At 43.2% G+C, this 23,395-nt stretch overlaps 1 protein-coding gene across 3 annotated transcripts in view; it reads right to left on the bottom strand.

Annotated features, from left to right (window-relative positions):
- cux1b (cut-like homeobox 1b) overlaps positions 1-23,395 on the bottom strand; it is a 56,078-nt gene that overhangs the window by 16,222 nt on the left and 16,461 nt on the right. For all 3 annotated transcript variants that reach the window (XM_034548381.1, XM_034548383.1, XM_034548382.1), the window contains exons 2-14: positions 23,091-23,201; positions 19,217-19,264; positions 15,390-15,468; positions 12,892-13,029; positions 10,813-10,936; positions 8,583-8,659; positions 8,018-8,084; positions 3,697-3,745; positions 1,898-1,996; positions 1,213-1,401; positions 903-961; positions 567-609; positions 324-420 (exon numbers count right to left, since the gene is read on the bottom strand). In XM_034548381.1, coding sequence (XP_034404272.1) covers positions 324-420; positions 567-609; positions 903-961; positions 1,213-1,401; positions 1,898-1,996; positions 3,697-3,745; positions 8,018-8,084; positions 8,583-8,659; positions 10,813-10,936; positions 12,892-13,029; positions 15,390-15,468; positions 19,217-19,264; positions 23,091-23,201 — 1,180 coding nt within the window. The remainder of the gene's footprint in view (positions 1-323; positions 421-566; positions 610-902; positions 962-1,212; positions 1,402-1,897; positions 1,997-3,696; positions 3,746-8,017; positions 8,085-8,582; positions 8,660-10,812; positions 10,937-12,891; positions 13,030-15,389; positions 15,469-19,216; positions 19,265-23,090; positions 23,202-23,395) is intronic.

The following is a 23,395-nucleotide window of genomic DNA, read 5'->3' as shown; positions in this document are numbered from 1 at the left end:
TTCTCCGTCATGTGTGGGACTAAAGAAACAACATTTCTGTACCATGATAAAGTTTTGCATTTCTTTTGCATATTGTGTGGACCCAATATTGCAAATAATTCCCAAAACATAAATAGATGGTTAAGTATTCTCAGAGAAAAATTATCTGTAGGCATACGTATGTATGCGCTAACCTGATGCAATCTCTTCATAGCCTTACCTGAAGCTGAACCCTCATCTAAGCTCCACTGAACACCACTTCTGTTGGTATTCTTTCACTGGTCTGCAGCCTGGCCAGTGTTGATGAACCAAGCCCTTATAACCTTACATTTGGGCAGACTTACCACTCAGCTCAGTGTTGGCAATGCGCAGAGCGGCACTCTCAGATTGAAGACTGCGGTTCCTCTCCAGCAACAGCACCTCCAGAGGTTTGGTTGGGTCCTGATGGAGGGGTCAGGCGGAACACATTAAAATGAGACTTTTCAAAATCACTCCAGCCTCTCCCTTCAAATGTACGATATTGTTTTATCCAAAACTTTTTTACTTTACGGCAACATAATGCAAAGATTAATTATAACAGCTTTTACCTGCACAGAGTCCGATGTTCCAAACTCCATAGACTTGAGGATGCTGAGGAGGGAGAGAGAGAAAATCCATATGAACCCCCGACAAAGACACATCTGCTATGTAGAATGCTACCGTTTCTATTTCTGTATCTTTAAAGGATCAAGAAAAGATAGAGGGGCAGAGAGCAAGAGACACAATATATAAAGCTACAGACATACAAGCTCCATCTTCATAAGGACACTCAATTGAGTTACACATCTTAAATGACGTTACGCGCATCTTGTTTAACATTGTTAAGGACAAACGCATGCAATAAATAGATCTGTGACACACACATTAGAGTGTGCGCTCCTCACCTCAACTCCTTCTTCACCTCCTCATAGTCAGTTTGCTTCTGCAGTTTCTCCTCCAGTTCCTGTAGGTAAATATATGAAATGACAATTTGAATTAAATAATAAAAGCAATCCTTGAATCTTTATATGGTGTGTACTTATTTCAGTGACTTAACTCTAGATAATGGAACAGAGAGTAAATGTGTGAATAAAGTTAAATGTGTGATTAGAATTCACTTAGAAATACTCTTTACTACCAACATTTTTGAAAAAAAAAAAATATATATATATATATCGAATTAACAGAAATCTGCAGATTGTGTTCTGTTGGTACCTTGAGAACGAGAGTCTTGTTGCTGAGCAGCTGCTCCAGCTGTGTGATCTGGGAGCTGGTAGTCTCTCTGAGTTTGGTCAGGCTGGCCTGCAGTCTCTGGACGTCCTCCACCAGCTGGGCGGTCTCCCTCTCTTTGGCCCTGAGCTCCGCCTCCAGGCTTGAGTGCAATGCCACCTCCGTCTGCTGTTCCTAAGGCCGAATAAGACGTTTGTTTAATCTAATGAGCAAAATAGGACCCGTACAAGTATTCATAAAACCACCCTGCTTTCAAATACTTTCAATTAATCACTAAAGAAATCAGACAGAAGCTGATCAATGTATTGATTATTGTTTTGAAAGGCCTCCTCCTTTAGATTAATAAACAGAGGTAAATAATCAACCAATCACAACTATCCAACACTCAGGAATCAAGGTAGCAGATACTTTGGTCTCCAACTAAGCCTCCCCTCGGCAGGCTGTTGACGGGTCAAATAAATCAGTTAATCAATACATCAATCACTTATTGCCACCTGGGCAACCTTTCCTTCGGACAAATCAATGCACTGTTAGTGACTGCAATAGCTGACCTTTAAGATCAATGACTACAGTGATCGCTTTGAGCATAAATAGGCAGATCTAATCTTTAGCCTATCAATACCGCTTTGTCAGCCATGCAGTAAATCAGTGTGGCAGTGAATTGTGTTACCGTGTCGGTCTCAGCCGTGCTGCCGTGCTGCTGGGAATGGTTACCCGAGGACAGCTGCTCCCTGAGCGTCTCCGTCTCCCTCTGAGCGGCTTCTGCTCGCTGGAAGGAGAAGAGGAACAGTTTAATAAAAATGATGGAGATTCCAGCTTTTTCAATCAATCTACTAATTTACTTGGCATACATGTTCACATAATCCGTGTCAATTTAGCGCTAGCCCCACAGAACAGATGAAAACCCACTTGATACATGTGGATGGAGAGAGCAGGCTGACAAGAGAATAGTAATGCCAGGAGAGAGAACAGTTCTTCTTGTTGTGCCATCATGCCACTTAATCAATGTACAGTCTGTCTTGTGGCAGCAACTAAGTGGTCTTTGGAGGATGTTGTTGTTGTTGTTGTTGTTGGGACAGCACCAACAATTATTTCAAAATTTTTTTGCATCTAGATCCCTTTTATGCAAAGTATACGGCTCCAACATATACTCGATTTGAGGAGGGCAGAGAGAATGCAAAGTAATTGAAAATAAAAAGTCCAGAGAATTATTTATGGCCAAACTTCCACTCTCCAGTTGGGAATCATCTGCAACACTGGCCAACTTGCCTTCATTAGGGAGTTACAGGGAGCCGATTCCACAGTGTTTATAATTGCAAGAGAAAAATCCTGTTTTCCATTTTCTCCATATAAAAGCGTATAAAAAGTCTGTGACTGTGCTGGAGGCCATGCTGTCATCCTCTGTAAACCTCAAATCAGAAGTGTGAATAGTGTGTGTGTGGCATTATAGTGAGAGCGCTAACCTTTAGGCTAATATTAACATTACATGCCTATGCTACCCCTTTAGCCACACATCATACTCTTGGGCTAATAATGAAAGTTAACAACAATGACATTAACAGATATCAAAGAATATTTACAACACAAGGGCAGAGGATGCGCTAGCGGGCTTATTTCAGCTGGATGGGTTTAGTAGGTGTGCAATAAACATGTAAAACAAACAGCTGCCCTCACAGTGATAAGAAACGTCATTATGTGTTAATGTAAGTCACATTTTAGGGTTACTGAACATAAGAACATTTATATTTTACAGCATAAGGCCGATGATGTTCTATGTTTTTGGTATTCTTAACAAATCCCCCCAAAAAACTAAACTAAAAGTTACACAATGCTGGTTTCACAATACTTTCTAACTTTCCCCGCCTCAAGCAACATGCCCGATTGTTCCTTTAGATGTAAAGCTATTTTGAAAAACAGGGTCATGGATATAAAGTTTCAATTTTAGAAAAAAAGATAAATATCTCCTAAAACAGTCGAGCAAAATAGTGCTTTTATTGGGGACATTTTTCAGGTGCGGAAGAATACACATTGGGTGCTCTGGTGAATATCTACGGCAGCAGGATGATGTACATAGAATCAGAGCCCGTATTCAACATAATGATGCAACATGTGACCCAGAGCAACTTTGTGACTCACTGATTTGTTTTGAACAATTTTCGGACGATAATGGAGCAATCAGGCTTTGTCAACCCAGACTATACTTGTAAGTAAAATACATTAATTGTTGGTTTCTGTCTTTTCATGGCATTCGTTGACAGGAAGAAAAATACAGAATATCACTAGACTGAATCCTTTAAATAAAATGTACTTGCTTAACACCAATTTGTCCTCCTACCTATTTTAATTTCAACAATTTTAGTTTAAGAACTCTGTTGCTTTCTCTGCATTTTAATAATAAAACTCTGGTGTGATGGGTTATTTGGACAATGCTGTGTTAAATACGTTAAGTTATAATGGTGAGTGGGTTACCTGATTGGCTCTTTCCAGGTCGGTCATCACCATCTCAATTTCATCGGCCCTAAGAAAGACATTTAGCGTTACTAGAGGATGTGATAGTGCTCATAAGAGACTCACAGAAATACAGCACAGAGATAAAAAAAAGAAAAAAAAGGAATGGATAAATGGATAGACGAATCCGAGGAAAAAGAATGCACTCTGCACACGTCCTCTGTGTGTGTGTGTGTGTGTGTGTGTGTGTGTGTGTGTGTGTGTGTGTGTGTGTGTGTGTGTGTGTGTGTGTGTGTGTGTGTGTGTCATTTTTCAGAGAGAACACATTTAGAAAATGTCGGTTCTGTGTCCATTAAGCTACTGTCTAAATTTCACCTTAATCCATTGATTGTGAACTCCATAACCCAAACAGCTTGTATGTGTGCATGCATACATGTATTTAAGCGTGTGTGTATGTGTGCGTGCCTGTGTGTGGGTGTGCACATGTAAGCCCCTAAACCCAGGCCACACTAAAACAGAGGGATTACATTAATAGAGCTCTAAGTCCTAATACAGCAGACTAATCTGCTATGAAGCTGTGTGATTGTGTCTGACTAATGGTCTGGATGGAGGCCATGGTTCACCTCTCACTTGCTAGAGGTCAGACAGCAGGAATACATCCCCATAATACCACATCTTTTCAAATTTGGAGAAAATATCTTAATAACACTCTTTCATGAGCGACGTGAATACCTGTCACTGTCCTGTACACAAAGACAGAGATGTGGAGGAAACTTTGAGGACAAGGACAAAACAACACTGAACACAGAAAAACAATGTGTTAATTTCTGTAAGACTTTTTAAATTTACTGGTTATAAACCAGGCCTAAATAATTGTTTAAATATGATTACCCTAAGAAATTTAAACATTTTTACAAAGCTTGTTGGTGTTCAAAGCAGTTCAAGGACACAGTGCATGTTTATTTAAGACATTACTTACTGATAGGCGTACGTGGCCGGCATTGAGTGCAAAGATGTGAGCACGTATGTGCACTGCCGAGTCCATTAAGACCTTTTGATTTCACTCTGATCTTTTGATAGTAAACCCAATAACCCACACAGCTTTTGTATTTGTGTGTCACAGTATGAGAAACAGTGTTGTGTCCCATAGGCTTGAGTACTACTGATTTGAATGTGTTTAACAAAACAGACACAGTTGATATTAGGTCAACATTGTGCTACAGGCAATGCAGCAAAAAGAATCAGATGTGGGTGGGAGAGCTTTTCACTCTCCGCTTTTATTCTTTCCCCAACAGTTAAAAGGATCTAGTATGCATTTAAGCAACATAATAGTACACTACCTCAATAGCTTTTATCCTGTCTTAAGCTATATAGTGTGCAGGACCCACGTGCACTCATTCGCACTCCGGCACACACAAATGTAAGGTCAGAGAGCCAACAAGCCAGAAAAGCTTGTAATGGAGAGCATTTATGGGTAGTAATGCAACCCAAATACACCACCGCTCCTGCTCCAAATGTGATCATTTAATCAAAGTACAGATGCACAAAGTCTTCTTAAATAACCTTTGGATTTGGCTGTATTTGGGAATTATAAAAAGGCAAAGCTAGAGGCTGAGGGCCAAAGCAGATCACAGGGAAGGGATTTTCTACATATCCTGATACAGTCAGTCAGTCGCTGGGCAGGACAGAACTGTCCAAGGCCAGGCAGTGGAATTAAATCATCAAACACTGAACAGTAACGGGAGGGTCCTTCGTATTGGTAAATCCTAATTTTAGGCCACCAAAACATACCTACAAAGCTCCATACAGCAGCCACAGGGAGGAGCTATAGAGTACATGCACAGCTGCACTAGAACATCGTGCACACAAACAGCACACAATCTTTTGCACCATGAAAGCCAATGGGTGCAAAAGTGACATCAGTGAGTACTGTAGGACTTCTGAAACAAGCCTATAAGCCCCTATTGTACTTCCTCCATCTCAAACAGGCCTTTTCATCTCTTATCATCTTCTCTTACTCCTCACTCAACCGCTCCTTTTCTCTTCCACCCTCTATCCTTTTCCCCTCAACCCGTTCCCTTCTCATTGCCCTCCACTTTTTCTTCCTTTCATCTTTTTTCCCCCTTCCACCTCCCCTCTCTCATCTTTCACCCTCTCTTCCTCGGCCTCTGTCCTCGGGTGCCAGCAGGATATTCTCCTGATTTAGATTTTCATTTCCCTCCTCTATCACGCTCTTATCCCCTCTTCCTCGCTGTAGCCTCCAGCCCCTGACTTGCTTTTTGCCCTCTAGCTTTCATCACTCCATTCCTTTTCTTTCCTTGGCTTTCTCCACATTGCGTTTTCACAGCGTGTTACCTTGGGGATTTCAAGGCAGCTTTAAAAGAAGCTAGCTGCGAGAGTGTGTGTACGCGTGTATGTTGCGCGCCATTTTGTGTTTGTGTGTGCTTGAGATGGACACACGCAACAGTAAATAGGCTTTTCTTTCCTAATTATCAGCAATTAAATGGTTTTCCCTAAATGGACACGGACACACACGGACACACACACGGACACACACACACACACAAGATCAATATATCATTAATCTTTAACAGGGACTAAACGGGTAAAGCGCAGCCAGCCAGACCCTCACAGCGGCAACACAGACAGGGGGCTACGCTACATCTGCAGGCCTGCCTCCCACTGAAGCTCACACACTCCGGGCACCACAACATCGACCAAATTCTCAGGGAGTGTGTGTATGTCCGTGTGTGTTGTGTATTTTAAAAGGCAGATTACCCAAATGCAGCAAGAGGATGGGGGATTTGTCACGCAATGTCCTCCTTAGTGGAAAGTTTAGAGCAAGTGTGTGTGTGTGTGTGTGTAAAAAGTGCATGATATATATGGTGTTTGTGTTTTGCAGGGCCAAAATACATGCAGTCAAAGGGTTAAAAGTTGTGTTCAGCCAAACACTGGCGATTTGCTCAGCCAAGCAGTAAACGGGGGAAGGACTCCAAGGACTGGGAGGGTGCAGGGTTAGAGAGGGTTTGTGTGTGCTTTAAAGCGTTGCATTAAAATTTCAGATCACAGCACGCCACATAGTCAAGGACCCTGACTGCCTCAGGCTCACGAGTGAGTGAGTGAGTGAGTGAGTGAGTGAGTGAGTGAGTGAGTGTTTGTATGGGGATGTGTGTGTGTGTGTGTGTGTGTGAGAATGTGGGCCGGCATGTGTTTATTAGCTCCTGTAAGCAAATGGGGCCTAATATACGCGTCTTTTCAAAAATGTGTTTCCTTCTGACATAAAAGAAACAGACAAGAACAGAAAAAGGAACTGAGAAGAAATGAGAATTCAAAGGAGCGATGCAGTATGGGTATGGGGGCCTATTGATTAGTGTCATAATACTGAGATATCTTCCTGTCGTCTTTCCTCTTACACTCAGACACACAAGATAAAAGACAAAGTGTGGGAGTGAGGGAGGAAGAAAAGGAGGGTGGGGGGTATTGTGAGGAAGAGAAGCGGGATCGATCTGTTTTTAACAGCCAATCAATTTAACAACTCTGTTAATGGAGAGACACTGTGAGTTTGGGGCATGGCAAATGGGGTGGGGGCAAACCTTAAAAGCCAAGTTAATACTGTGCCGTACTTTGTGTGCAGGGCGCACGCAGGATGCCCTTGACTATTTTCGAAACAGTTCTGGATTTATAGAAATAATTAATGTTTCCAGGAAACTGCAATCAGTATTTGTGCAGTATGCCAATTACCAAGAAAACACCAGGAAAGGCTTTGTTTTTCTTCTAAAATGTTACAACTTTCTGAATGCTGGTCTGGTACTAACCCAGAGGGAACACAGAGTGTGAATGTCATAAAGTGCCACTTTACAGTGAGGAATGCTGACATGGAAAAGCTTCTGTTCTCTTCCTCGCCACTACTATAAGATCGATACTGATAGATGCCCACAGCTCAAGTAATTGAAGCCACCTTATCTTACAGGTCCTTTTAGAAGCTTGTGTGGCTTTTAGTCGGAGATCTCAAAGTGACCCTCATCATCCTCACTTCTTCGACACTACCCTGACCAATCAGAGAGCGCTTTAGCCTACACCACACAAAACATATCTCTATTGGTGCTTGCCGTGGCTGCACAATGCATTACAAACCCTGTCAGTATTTAAAGTGCGTGGGTAATGCTGGGATTTGGAGGCCACTGAGCGTTGCGGGAGACAATCCAGCTGTTTGGGAGAGAAGGGGGGAGTTTCCAGGCAAGGAGATTCACTAAACAGGATGATTATGTCAGCAACAGACTATGGAGGAGTCAGAGGGGAGAAGTCACCCACAAACACACACATAGATCACCAAGACACATACTTTGCTGTGGATTCCTCGTCATACTTGGTCTTCAAATCAAAGAGTTCGGCCTGAGTTGTTTCAAGTGCTGTAAAACACAATAAAAGAGTCAATTGTGAATTCCCTTCTTACAAGAGCTTACATCCAAGTATGAACAATACTTTTTAAAAAAGGCACTGAAAACATTTCTTCAACAGCTTCCGACTACATTTTTTTTTTTTTTCAAAGAAAAGTGATGGTTATTTCACGCGAGAGATTTCAGTATTTGTGACGTTGCCTGTGCTTTTCTCACTGGTCTTAAGTGACAGTGGTGGAGTTGTTTTCTTATGTTGCTAGGCCACTGTCAATCTGATAAAACCACACCCAGCTACTGCAGATGAAGCAGATTAAGTGATAAACTTCACTGGGGATGTAACTTCCCGACACCAGCAACGAATGAACATTCAATGAGAAATACTTAAGATTTGAAACTAAGTTTTCAGAGGATTTAAAGCCAGCACTATCTCAAAGTCAGTGATGTGGTTGCCATTTTGTCTTGGCTGGTTAAAACTGTACACAGGGCTGTAAAGAGTAAGTAGACTAGTACCTGTCTGTAGGGACTGGGCCTTGTGTTCGGCCTCTTCCAACCTTGAGGACATGGAGTCCTGGCTCTCCTGGAGTTTCCTAAAGAGGCAGACAGAAGGAAAGAAAGAGAAAGAAAGCCGGGAGCAGAAAGTCACAGATAGAGATACTGAGTCAGTAAATCTTGGCCTCACAATTTGTGGCAACTTCAACTATTCTCTATTTTCCCACCATTTCTGAAGTGTTTTCCCCACTAAAATCCTCCCAACACAACCCACTCCTCATTAAGCAGCCCTATTAGACAGGAATGTCTGGCCACTGGGGCACACTGGGGGGGGGGGGGGGGAGAGAGAGAGAGAGAGAGAGAGAGAGAGAGAGAGAGAGAGAGAGAGAGAGTGGGTTGACTAAGAGAGGGGAGAGGTGGTGTCAGAAACCACAAGGATAAAATAGATTCATTCTTAGCATGTAAAAAGTTGGGCTCTGCTGAGAAATTGCCACTGCGTGTAAAAACATCAATAATCTAGCACAAAGACGGTCTTTATGGCACTCTTTGATGCCCCCCTTCTCCGCCAATCTGTCTCTCCTGTCATCTCTATTTTTCTGCCCTTTACTTCATCCTTTCATCTCTCTCTCTCCCTCCTTCCCTCACTCCTTGCGGGATAAAATGCATCAGAGGTGCCATCCATTTACTGCCGCTCTCAGACACAGGAAGTCAGCTCTCTGCAGACAGGAAGGGGCCTATAAAACACTGACGTAAAGGAAATACAGTTGGACAATTGATCTTCTGCTGTACGTCTGAAAGAGGCAATGAGCTTCAACGCGGCTTCACGGCAAACAAGATGATTGACACGAGGGGAAATACGAGCTCTGTAATGTACATTAAATAAACACAGATTGTGTAAATCAGCTTAAAGTGGACCAGAGACTTTGATCAAGATGATCACTAACAAAGTTTCTTCTTAAGTGTTTCAATGAGTGTGAAAGACAAAAAGTGAGTAGCATTTGTTGGCAGTGCTTTGTACTTTTAAAAAGGAGAATACACTTGTAAGTAATCTAAACTGCTGAGAATCTTTTTTACATTTATTTTATTATTCTTTATTGTGACAATGATATAAGACCATTTGATAACCTATATGCAGGTAAAGTTGATGAAATGGATTACAAGCAGACGATCAACAGAAGAAACACCCTCAGTGAAAATATTCATTATTTCTCTTCACCTTACACTAGTTTATTTATCCCTTTAATTTAAAATAGGAGCACATAGTTATCCAAGATAACTACATATAAGGTGGACAGATCAATTCTCCGAATGCATTTGAAATAAAAACTGAACCCCAAATGGATTCACAGGATCATTTAAACGGGCCAGTATCATATTAGAGGAAAGGTGACCAGGACTGTTTTTAAATGACACAATAGTATAGCTGCCAACATCTTTATATTGAATGGGATTGATCCTGGGAAAGGACAGTATCAGAGTGACTCATTAATACATCAATTCAGTAGTCAGCATTGTTTTTTCAAGTTCCTTAAATATCTGGCAACAATTTTGAGCTCATTTATTACTGCCGCAGGCTTCCTGTGTATCTGAAAACCACACACACTTCAAAATGCCTTGGAAATGGGGGTTGGAAAGGAAGTAACCTATTAAATCAAAATAAATGACTTTGTATCAAAATAAAGTGACACTGAATCATAATTTATGACATTATATAGTAATTTTCTGGGTTTCATTTAGTTGTTGTATATTTTCAGACACAGATGTCTGTGGTAGCAATTATTCTGAACAAAAAACACTGAAAGATATTGTGGTAAAGGACTGAAAATAGGAGTATGGGGTGTTGATTCCCATCAAGACAAGAAAGGCAAGCACCCACATGACAAAAATGCTTGCTTTGTCTTTTATACATTTTCCATTCCTGCATTCTCCTGTTAATAAAAAGCAATGCCAGGGAAGCAAGAGGCAGAAAGTCGTTGATTAAACTGATAACAATGAGAGAGAGAGAAAAAACAAGGACTATTAGCTCAGAAGAAATAATTAAGATGTGAATAGCTGAATATAGGCAGAAATCTTAAATCTATCATTCAAAGATTAAGATCATAGCAGTTCATTCTGAGGGCATGATGACCCAAAGGTTTGCAATGGCAAAATAATGTTATGACTTGAAACACCTCTGCTGTAGCACAGACACACACAGACACACAAAGAGACACACACACGTATACACACACACAGACACACACAGTTGTACCTCTCCTTCTCTGCATAGTTGTTGTGTAGCTGGAGCTGCTTCTCTTGGGCCAGGTCCTCAGCTTGATTCTTCAGAGACTGCTCGTACTCTCTGATCTTTTCCTTCAAGGCCTTAATGGTCACCTCTGGAGGAGGTGAAAGCAGAAAGTCAGGCGTTGAGAGAAGAGGAAGGAACATTTCAAATATAGACAATTTGCTAACTTTATAGACACCAGGCTATCGTGGTTTCCTATGCGTGATAAATGGCGTTGATGACGATAATCCTTTTGACCTTTGCTTAAGGAACCACATTTCATACCCCACATTCTTCCACTGTCGGCACAGACGAGGGACTTGGCCCCTATGGCTCCTGCCTAATCTTTACATCCATGACTGGTATAGATTATTTACAACAGTAGATATGCTGTATTCATTAGGACTGCATTAGTGCTGAAACCTCATAACCTGCAGACGGCTGAGCTCTGTATGGGGCAGCCTGAAATAAATCTAACACATAACTGGGGTAATAAATAGGCCTCCATGCGTGTGTGAGAGTGTGTTTCTCTGAGAAAGATATAAGTGAGTGAGACAATGATAAAGAGCATTGCTGCTTGCTGCCTTTGACTGAGGGCTCTTAGCACTTTGTGTGCGTGTGTGTGTGATTTAAACTCCAGTCTCACTGCTCTGACACATAATCAATAGAGGAGAGTCCCCTCAGAGCCCTCTTACCCCTTAACTGCTTAACTGAACTTTAAACATTTAGGTTGCGGGGATCAATGGCCCCTGCACTCTTTTGTATGCGTGTGTGTGTGTGTGTGTGTGTGTGTGTGTGTGTGTGTGTGTGTGTGTGAGCGGGCAAGTCTGTGTGTGCGCGTTTAACAGGAGTGGGAGTTCCACAGTGTGTTTTGGGGTTTAAATATCCCCCATCTATTGAGGCGGGAAGGAGAGATAAAGGATGAGGGAACAGGAAAATCAATGGCAGAATGGAACCCTGCCGCTATCGAGCTGTTCCAATTAACTCTCACTGAGGAAAGGGGGATTCCAAAACATCGCTCACTCCTCCTTTTCAACTGAAATTACACCACTTTTATTACTGCTTCTCCCTCATCTCTCTGCCTCTGTCAGTTTTTCCATCTTCTTTCTTTACCCTGAGGTAGCCTGTCGTTTTTTATTCATGAAACTGTGCCTCGTGTTTTTTCCCCTGAAAACCTATTTGAAAATGTAAAACCTTGTACATTTTTTTGTGTTTCTGAAAAATTGATGAAGCATTAAATATGTTCAAATGTGGCCTCTTTCTTTGTAAAGGGCCTCTAAATACCGGTATGTTTCTTTGACCTTATATTTGCACTTCATCCAAGTTTATCCACATAAAGACATAATGTTGAGATTATCTTTAAGGATTACAAAAATGATTTTACTGCAATTCTGCACTTGAACATTTCTAATTTACACTGTTTTACCGTTTCTTACCTTTACTTTTGACAGTGTGGAATTTCTCAGACTAGCAGCAGTTAGAATGCCTTAAACATTTTTACTAAATTACTTCTTTTGTTTAAACGAAACCGAAAAGTTAAATAAATAAAAAATTAAATCACCATATTGCCGTATTTCTGATTGACAGTGATCACCTCAAAGTACATTTATAAGTATACAGTCTCTCCTCTTTCAGTCCAGGTCTGTATACTTTTCTTTTTATATATATATTTTTAAAAGAACAATGCACATTGATCAACATCACTGTAAATGTGCCAGTGTCAGCCAAACGTCTGCTGTCCCTTCACCAGATGTTAAAGTAGCCATTCTAATACTAATATGCGTATGCTGTCTTCTCATTCTCACTGGTGCAGCCTACTTCATCATCTTGGTTTTGTTTTGGGTTCATTCTGCACCGTCAACAGTTGTAATTGGTCATAGCAGTAAGGGAGATGCAATAGGGAATAAAAAAAAGAAAACACAGCCAATTTACAAAAATACTAAATCATAGGGATATGAAAGTTTGTCATGTGCTCATTTATGATTAATTGAGCGTCCTACATCGATGCCCCTCTCAAAGTCAGGAAAATCCCAAATTGTGTGGCTCTGCATGTATCCTGTCTCTAACCTTGGTTTTTGACCTCTGCAAACTCTTTGTTGTAGTCCTCCAGTGTCTCGCGAAGTTTGGTGTTCTCTGTCTCAATGTCGTGCATCCTCTGGAGCTTCAGCTGCAGCTGCTGAGCCAGCTCCAACACAGGTACAGGATCTGGCAGAGACAAAACACACCACATTAACACACTGTAAAGCAGATTACACAAACAAGTGCGGCAAGGTGGGGTAGTGAGCTAGGAATAACTACATTCAAGGCCGTGTGAGAGCAGGCATTTGCCATGGTGAAGTGTCCTTGAGCAAGGCAATGAATCTCTCGCAGCTCCAGGAGAAATGTTCTGGAGCTGACCCTGACCTTTGATCCCCCTGTGTAAGATGACTGGTTCCAGCAAGGACCAACAGTGAGTTAACCCATTTGAGAACTAATATCACCTGATACTGGAATATCAGTTTAATAAATTATCAAAGAGATCTGTGTACATTTTAACATATGTGCAAAAAGAAGTAAATTCAGAAATACATTTCATAATATGAACTTTTTGGTATATTCCCATTTAATTTTTCTTTTGTAAATATCCTATATATGTTTATCCTGAAACCGTAACTTCCAAATTTAAATAATGACCAATATATTGTTATTGGAATTAAATTAATCTCAAACATTGATATTTATAATTCAGTATAGGTCCACTGCAAATACATTCCAACGCAATTCACTGATTAGAAAGATAGGAAAGAACAGAGAGTTGGCTTGCTGCAATAGTTAACACATAACACTGAAAGGTCATAGTTAGTTTCGCACATTGCGTTATCCATAAAAGGTTATTGAATGATACACTATCAGCCATTGTATCAACAGAGACTATTGTCGTTGTATGAGATAAACTTCGGTTTTGTATGGCGGGTGGGGGAATAACGAGTCAACAGCTGACCCAGTAATAGAACTGGATAACTTGTAAATAGACACAGATGACACACATTAACAACAATGATTACTGGGCTATGATCAGGTAAAGTGTTCACTATGATGCAGCTTGAAAGCAAGAAAAAAGAGAGAAACATGGGAGCAGATGGACAAAGTGGAGACGTGAAATAGGCAAGGTAAATAAGAGATTAAAGAAACAAGAGACAGAAGGAAGAAAGACAACTTTCTGGAGGCCTTTTACCAACGTCTCTGTGAACAGTGAACACACAGCAGGGTTAACTGTCAGTGTGATGAAGAGAGCCCTGTCAGTCAGGCCAATCACATCTGATTGGTGCTCATGGGTGGCAGACTGGTGACAGGCAGCCAAGAGACGCAGGCGACGCTCATCAGCATGCCGGCTAAAAGAGCAGTTTGCATGTTTGTGTGTGTTTATGTGTGTGTGTTGTACAGATAAAAGGAACTGACAGCTTACAGCTGGGGGTAAGGGCTCTGTGTGTGCGTGTGTGCGTGTGTGTCTCATGTCTGACGCAGTTAGATATCTTAACTATGCTAATGAGAGATCAGCAGAGAACGATTGGGGAATTTTATGCTGATTTTGTGCTGTCAAGGTGACACACCATGCAGGGCTAAGCTCTGCACACACACACACACACACACTATTGAATAGTCTCATACAAATACACACAAGTACAAACAAACACTAAGGAACTCAACTGTATGCCCTGAATTTGGACTCCTATCTGCCGCGGCGCCCTTGAAAAGCAACTTTCTCTCGCTCTTATCAAACCTCCGTCCTTCACACAGGCCTCCCTCCAAATCAACTGTACAGCCTGTTAAAAGCAGTTTGACTTGTGGGCCACTGGTGCTGAGCGCTCTCGCCAGACACCTTTAATCTAAAGCAGAGCACACTGGGCTGACTAACCAGGCCTTCAGCTGAGAGAAGACATAACAAAACACACTGTTTCCTCTTTCAAGACTGCAGCATTAGTCAGGCTGGTCTGTGTCTGTGTGCGTGTGTGCATCAGGCATTACATCATTGTCTCGCTGCAAGTTAAGAATAGCCCCGTCAGAGCTGGGGCTGACTTATTGGGAGCAGTACAATCCAAAGATATTACTGTAGGTCTATCCATGTGGGAATATGATGACCTCCTTACGCTATAGATGAACTCAACTCTTCTCTCATTTCTACATACACGGCCCCTCCAGGGCTCCCATACAGCTGAAAATCTCCAACCAGTAGCTCTGTGGCCGTGTGTGTGTTCTGTAGCACTCGGCCTCAATGTGCTGAACGTGACTGCTCATGTGCGCACTTCGCATGAGCCAAACGTGGGCGCACTTGTCATCCATATCAGGATGCACCTTCTGTTAAGACCCTCTAAAGGCTTCACCAGTGGGGATGAGAGCTCGTGGGGACATATTAAGGTGTTGCACATGCCTGGATGCACAGTGAAGGAGCACCAGAGAGTGTCATTTTTTTTCTCCTCCCCTGTTGGTGCTGTCTGCATGGATAAGGGGGGTTTTGGACTTGGGAGGTGTTTGGACACACGCACATACACAGGTATACGCAGCACAGACATGAGTCGTAGTCTTACCTGGGACATCGATTATTTTCTTGTACACGTTCAAGAAGGCGGCCTCTGCTTCTTTACTTCTCTTACTCAAGGCATCGATCTACAAGGAGAGGGGAGAAAAAGAATGGTTAATTGTCAGTTACACCGCCTCACAACTGATAGTCACAGACATACACTCCAAAGGCGGGCCCATTAATCTCACAGTCAGAGTCGTCTACATAGCTGCATTTCCTCACTATGCATTGGTATGCTGCTTGCAATCGCGGTTGTCTTGACAGTGGCGGCGTTGGTGTTTCCTTCCCGTGAAGTCAGTTCAGCTGTTCAGCTGATGACGGATGCATTTCATTTGCTGCGTGCACATCCAAGTCTGTATGTCCTAGAGTGTGTGTGCCTAAGTTTGCCTGTCCGTCAGAGTGTGTGCGTATGTGTGTGTGCGCATGCAAATGTGTGTGTTCGTTTCCCCTCCAGCACGCTGACATCATTAAACAGCTGGCTCAGTCTTTCCAACCACAGCAGGGGCAGATTATTCAGTGAGCTCTTAGCAGCAATACAGTGTGGATCCATTACTGCTGCAGCCATTAACACAAGAGGGCACGGCATGCATACCATCACCGGTATTATTGAAATGGACGGCATCAGATTGGATCCATAAGAGATTCATTAAAAATATATATTTTACACTGTTGTCGATGCTGAAAATTAGGCAGCGAGCTCTACTATGGTCTGTGTGTCACACTTTAATATGAGAAGCAGACAGAGTAGGCAAAATGCATCTCAAATCAAGTCTAAATCGAGGGAAACAGACGCCAAATAAAGCCATTCAGAGGGTGCTACTGTACTGGGCACAGATACAGCTGACTACTCTGGCTCACGCACTCAGACTAAACAGCCTTGTGTTTCTCTTCCAACTCCTCCAGCACATTCACTGAGAGAAAGGGAATAAAGACAAAAGCCTATATAAGTCAAAATATAAAGTCTTCACATTCCCAGCCAAGCCAGTAGTGTAGTTGATGGGTGGTTTAGGGGTTCTTGCCACTGTAAACAGCGCGGCCTACATGTAATACTGCCTGGGCTCCTATGGGAACCTAATAAATCTCTTCACATGGCTTTGATTCATCTCTAGTTTTTTAGCCGCAAAACATCTGGCCCTGAGTAGGCTGGTGCCAGCACCCCTCCCTCTTTCCCCCCTATATTTCTCTATGTCTTTCTCTCAGTCTCTCTTGAATTCTCCCTCTTGTCACTTCCATGTTGTCTGACTTATTTCTTTCTTTCCCTCAATCTTTTTCAGTGTCAGTCTTTCGCACATGTTTCTCCATCACACACTAATGTCTACCTGGCATGTATAGGGCTCCGGTCTCTCTCCATGTCCCACTCCCACAAAACAGATACCCACACTAACCCACTACTATATCTCATTTTCACATCATGCTGCATCATGTACTTTACCCTCTTCATGTGCTGTGTGACATTGAGCGATCAGGATCCTCAGATGCAAGGCCGCTAATGGGAGATTACTGATGCTGAGTACTAATACCTCTTACACACCAACACCGAACCTGTTCATCAGTGTCGAAATGTGCGTGCATGTATATAAGAGTTTGTGATCAGCACAACAATAAAGGAGAAACAAAAATGCTCACAAACGAACACAAAAAATGATCTGCCGATGGCAATGAAGGACGCCAGCTGCGTGACTGTACAATGACTGGGCCAAGGTCAGTGGTACAGCAGCTTTATATAGCCCAACATGGGAGGCAGGAAATAGACATTTAATGTAGGACACACCCTACAGTTAGAGGCAGGTTAACTGCAGAACCAGAGCCATTAGAAGACCACCCAGGATTTGCAAATACAACCCTGCTGCACCAAACTGCAGATCTTTCAACCAATCCCGATGACATCTGCTAGTACATGCTTCCCTGCCCCCATCCCACCCACCCACACACACACAGCAAAACAAATGAAGTGACACAAATGATACCTCACCAGTATCAGTAGGTTACCGATGAGAAGTGCTTGCAATTGCAAAAGGGATCCCCGACACATCCACACAAACAAACACATATGTACATACGTCAGCACCTTGTGCCACCACCATCACTCAGCACTGCCTCGCTCTCCTATCTAACCCATAGTGTGTGAAGGGCATCAGGCTGACCTGCATGTGTGTGCGTGCGTGTGTGCATGCGCATGTGTGTGCGTGGGCCCCGGTGGAGTCTGATAAGGGGAGGCTATGGGAAGCAGAGACTGAAGCCTTGGATAATGGAAAAGCTTATCTGATCGATGGACCAACAAGGAACACTGAGCATGCAACATACACACACACACACACACACACGTACACACACATAACCCGTTTAGCAAACCAAAGCTTTGTGGAAACAGTACTGTTATTGGTAATAATTATGACCTGAGGGCATCCACCTTTCAATGACAAAGATTCAACAGAGGATCAAGACCGCCAAGTTTCTGGGATAAAACTTTTTATTGTTCTGTCTGGGTTCCACATTCACTTAGTAAAGATTCAAGCTCTGAGGGTAAAATGCTTAAGGATGAGTTACTGTGGGACTTTGACAGGAAGACCCTCTGGTTTTTGGTACCGTCTTGTCCTTGATCAAAGCACTTAGGGGTAAGCAAACAAAGCCAGGCTAAAATTACACATTCTCAGAGCTACTCATGTTGTGGCATGCAAGCGCGCAAAATAGTTGACTGATTGATGGGCTGCTCCAAGACTGGCGCGGGTGTACAGTATTATCTCAATAATCATAAGATAATGTCTCTCAGTTCCGCGACCACCCACTATGTGCTTCAGCGTGTTCTGGTGTGCACGCCGTCGAGGTGTGTCAACATGAGGATGGTGGAAACAGCTGACAAAGCCACAATTATATTGCTGCTGTTTCTATTCTCTAAATAGACTGTGGATCATCAGCAGAACATGGTGGGACCACTATAAATTACAGCATTTTTACATAACCACTGGCTGTGGTTGCCGCTCTAACACAAGAATATGGAAACTAACCCAGTGTTAAACTGTAATATTCTATGGCCAGTAGCAAAGCAAAACTGTCACTGTCTATTGAGATGATTTTGTTTGCGTGCATGTGTGTGCGCTTAGGAAGAGATACTGTTAGGCTAAATGTCCACGCACTCCAACCCCAAAGAACGCCCCAGTCTAAACCAGCCGCTTCCACTCCTACCCTCTGACTTTCACATATGGGAGTGAACTGGAAATGCATGGATGCCAGAAAGGAGGAGTCATGATGGAAATAGGCCAAAATGATGGAGGAGGAGATAGAGGGGAACGGTGGGAGTATGATATAGCACACACACACACACACACACACGCACAAAAGTCACCTCTTATAGGTCAAGGTACAAAGAAACCTAGGGCGCAACATTCAATTGAAAATAAATAAATGAGCCACAATGAGCAAAAAAGGGCTCATGATTCACCAGATCAACAAATAACCCCACCGAATCATGCAGACAAACAAAGTCTGAGGAAATAGCATTCGGTGAGTTGTGACTGGCTAGAGCCGGGGTTTTGTGGTGCCTTTTTTTGTTGTTGCAGGATGCAATTTAAACACACCCTCGGGCTACAGGACTTCATGAATAGGACAGAAAATCAAGAGCAGCGCAGAGTGAAGAAAAGAGGGAGAGGAAAGAGGGGAAATGAGATAGTGGCAAGAGAAAGAACAGGAGATGGCAGAGAGGAGAGACAGAAGTGAGAGCTAAGAGATGACAATTTAAGAGGAAAGACAAAAGTGGAAAAGAAGAGAAGGTCACAGAGAGGGAGCAAACAGGCTTCATAAAATGCACTGTTTTAATGTTTCACTATGTCTACTCACCTCTCCTTGGAAGCTCTTGAGCAAGGGGGCAACCTGTTTCCTGAAATCCTGAACGATAAAGAGAAGAGGAGGTTAGCGAGTCACAAAAAGAGATAATCAACAATCAGTCCATTTTAATCCTAAAACAACAGTTAATAAACGGGTCTCCGGGGGGCAGTGATGACAGAAGAAGTGAACACCTTTTTTATGAGCAAACCACAAGCAGAGTGTTCCACTAGCAGACCCAGTTGTGATCAAATAAGTCACTCATTGGAATCAAGTAGCAGCCATTCTTCTCATTGACGATGAATACTGAGTGATGCGTAAGCGAGTGATGAACATGAGGGAAGAGAGCAGGCCAGGTTTGTACCCCGAAGTACTTTGCCTTTCTTATAGGAACAGGTGCAGCACCACCTGGGCCACCCAGAGGCACCACTAGTGCGTGTGAGACAGAGAATGAATGAGGCACAGAGCAAGACTACAGTTAGTGCACATTTTCTCCGTGCACCAAGTTTGTACTATAAAGCAAATGTTTTGTATCCCGCAAGTCCCATTGCATGACTTTACGGTACGAGTCAGCGGTTTCCGATTAGATAGCCAGTCGAGTATGTATCAGGGGAACATGCAAATCACCATGCTGTTAGCCGAGCCTACATCCTGACAAACTGAACTGGAGCGTACGGTAAAAAGCATGGCTGAATAGGACATTATGTACAGGAACATTTGATTTGCACAGTTCGTGGACACACACACACACCCACAACTGCCTAATGAAGATGTGAAGTAGGGCACCGACAGATGTGTGCTCAGGAGACTCTGTGCCTTTTTAGAAAACTCTGTCTAAAAGCCTAACCGATGCTGCATCCCAAACTGACCTGGGACCAGTGTCTGGGGCTGGCCTAATCCCAGGTTGGTCCAGACAGGCCGCTTGTCTGGGTCTGAGGACAGGTCATGACCTCGGTGACCCTGCCCCATTGTTACCTCATCAGGGGTCGTTGTGGCTGTTTGTCTGGGCCAATTCAATATTCCCCTGCTGGGGCTAATGACCTCCACCCCACCCCCTGCCTCCTCTCTTTTCTGACTCTCCCGTTCTAACACACACACACACACACACACACACACACACACACACACACACACACACACACACACACACACACACACACACACACACACACACACACACACACACACACACACACACACACACACACACACACACACACACACACACACACTGTTTTTGTCATTTGCATTAGTTTGATAATATCCTAATTTTCCATTCCTGAATTCAGTTTCCTTTAAGTTAGATTTTAGATTACATGCACTAATTTCTGTTTGGATTAATACAAATAATTTTAGTTTTTATCTTAATCTGCTTCATTTTAGGTTCTATTGTATTGTCAGAGCAAAGCTAAATGTGCTCAAACTTTTGTCTTTATTGGCTATTATTTATGAACAAAAAAAGAAACCTCTGTATAATGTAATGCAGTCTAGTCTAGCAGTCCTACCATAATTACTACCTTCATACAAATCATGACTATCTGCATGACGAGGCGCCTCAACACTACCATAATAGTTTGACGTTGCGGTATTAATCTTATTGAAATGTTTGCCAAGTTTAACTCCTAATGTTATTTTAGGTGAATATCCTCTCATCTTGTAGCACACACACACACACACCTTTGCTGAACACCCGAGCTCTGAACCCCTTTGGTCCACTCTCCTGTGCGCCGCCCTCCTGCCCTCTCCACTTCCAAAGATTTATGACCATATAACATAACAATGCACACAGACACCATAGTCAATCTGTGTGTGTGTGTATGTGTGTGTGTGTGTGTGTGTATGTGTGTGTGTGTGTGGTGAGGGGAGTGGAGGGGGCCAGGCAGCAGGAGATGGATGGCTGGTGTGTGAGCTGCCGGCAGACAGCAGACAGGCCAGCCCGAGGAATCCTCCAGGGAGTATGGAACTCCCATTCGCTGTCTGTCTGCCCTGCAGCTAAACACAAACGTGAGGATATGTGTGTGCACGCACACGCACACGCACACAAACACGCGCATACACACACTTGTTTTACTACCACTGCCTCTGGCGCGCAATCTTTGGGACATTTTACAACCATTCCCACCCTTTCCTTTATAACAGAGTGGTAGAGGAGACTTGACTAACTAAAAGGAAATTAAGAATTTGATGAATAATTCAGGCAACTTAGGAAGCACAGTGAGATGTAGTCTAAAAATTCAACAGTGTGTCGGTACTAATGAATTATGGAAACTTTGTTTTCACGCTGCATTTCTTTGCACTACTTTGAAAATGCTACAAAAGCCTGCACATGCGTGTGCGTGTGCGTGTGCGTGTGCGTGTGCGCGTGCTATTATGCAGACCATGAGTGCAGTTCACGCCAAGTACAGCTCAGCAGACTAGACACAGTCGACATGGGCCGGTCTCCTGGTTGTTGAATAATGGATCAGAGACGGACTCCCGCTCAGCCTAATGCAGTCTGATCTGATGTGACTGTGATCTCCGCTGACTGGTGCAGACCACAGAGAGCTGACAGCCCGCTCTATAGGCTGGTCAACCACACAGCAACCCAAGAGACAGGAAACACTGCTCCGCGAATGCACACAAGACGATCGGGGCACTTTTAATCAAGCGCGTGCCATCACATGTTATGAACGAGCCTATTTGGTAGGCAGCCTCGATGCTCATACACCTCCAAACGCCGGGAGTTTTAGTGTTGATTCCTATTGAGCTGTTACAGCCCTGTAATGAATCCTGTCGCTCGTCTGGCCTGGCTCGGATTCCTCCTCCACATACCAGGGAGATGCCAGGGGCCACACAGACGCCAGAGGAGCCTTCCTAAATCACAGCCTTGTTACACTGATGAATGTGTGGGTCCTGTTCTGTGATCTAGGCTATCTGCCTCTGTGTGTTTGTGTGTGCGCGCCTCTGCTTCTCTGGATGTTTTCTTTGTGTGCGTGTCTGTCCACCTCTGTGTGCGTGTCTGTCCGTCTTGCCTCCTGTGGTTTTGCTAGTTAAGTGGTTGCACTTGAAAACAAGATCAGAGATGCATGTGTAGGGTAAAGAGAAATTAGCATCTTCCATATGCAGGTAGCAGTTCCTCTGGTGTATATTCCTATACACTGGGTGGGCTACAAGCTGAAGTCAACAGTCACAATCCACATTCTGTGGTAACTATAATAGACCTACTGTCAACTCCACAGAGAGTTGACAATTTTCTATCCACACTCCATTCATACATAATTCATACTACCATCAATAATTCACCATGGTGACATTACCAATAATAACACAACAATACTTTGTTTTCGCTGTGTGGTTTAAAATGTGTTGCCTTGGTAACAGAGATGAAACAAATATTCCCAGGAGGAGTGATGGAAACACAGGAACAGGACAGAATTCCCTCCTGATCCCACTTAGTAGTGTTGTCACACTCTTTCTTTCTCCCCCTCCTGCGCTGCCACACACACACACACACACACACACACACACACACACACACACACACACACACACACACACACACACACACACACACACACACACACACACACACACACACACACACACACACACACACACACACACACACACACACACACAAAAACTAGGTCAGATAATACAAACTCCTGAGGGGTTTTCTGTTTTGTCTCTTTAGGATTTCAGGGAAACTAATGGAGAGACTATTTTTGGGAGCCAAGCCCTCATCTCTGCGCCGTCTCCTCCTCCCCTGCTTTCTCAGTAAATAATCACGGCAACATTTATGAAGAGGAGAAGAGACACAGAGAAACGCTGAGGCAAACCATGATTGTCAAAGCGGCATATATGCGTGGCTGTGCGTTGGTGCGTGTCTGTGAATATCGGATTTTCTCACCTCTGGTGTGCTCTTCTTGAACTCGCGGCTCAGGTCGATTAGTTTCTTCCTGGACTGTTCACTCTCATCCTGTCTGTTGGCAAGCTGTGTGGCGGTGGCGTCTAGTTCTTTCTGCAACACAAACACATTTTTTAGTCCCCCCAAGAAGAAAGAGACACAGTTTGTCATACTTATTATTGTCTCTGTCGGTCATCATAATCAGTATCATTGTTATAATTTAGAGAAAAAAAGACTACACAGCAGAGTCCTTGACTCATCTGGCGTGCTGTGGACTACCCGTCATGCCTCAGCTGAACGCGGCCAGT

Source organism: Cyclopterus lumpus, chromosome 13, assembly GCF_009769545.1.
Source record: "Cyclopterus lumpus isolate fCycLum1 chromosome 13, fCycLum1.pri, whole genome shotgun sequence".
Classification (NCBI taxonomy): domain Eukaryota; kingdom Metazoa; phylum Chordata; class Actinopteri; order Perciformes; family Cyclopteridae; genus Cyclopterus; species Cyclopterus lumpus.
Note: the sequence above shows the minus strand (reverse complement) of the source record. Positions and strands in the feature narration are given on the sequence as shown.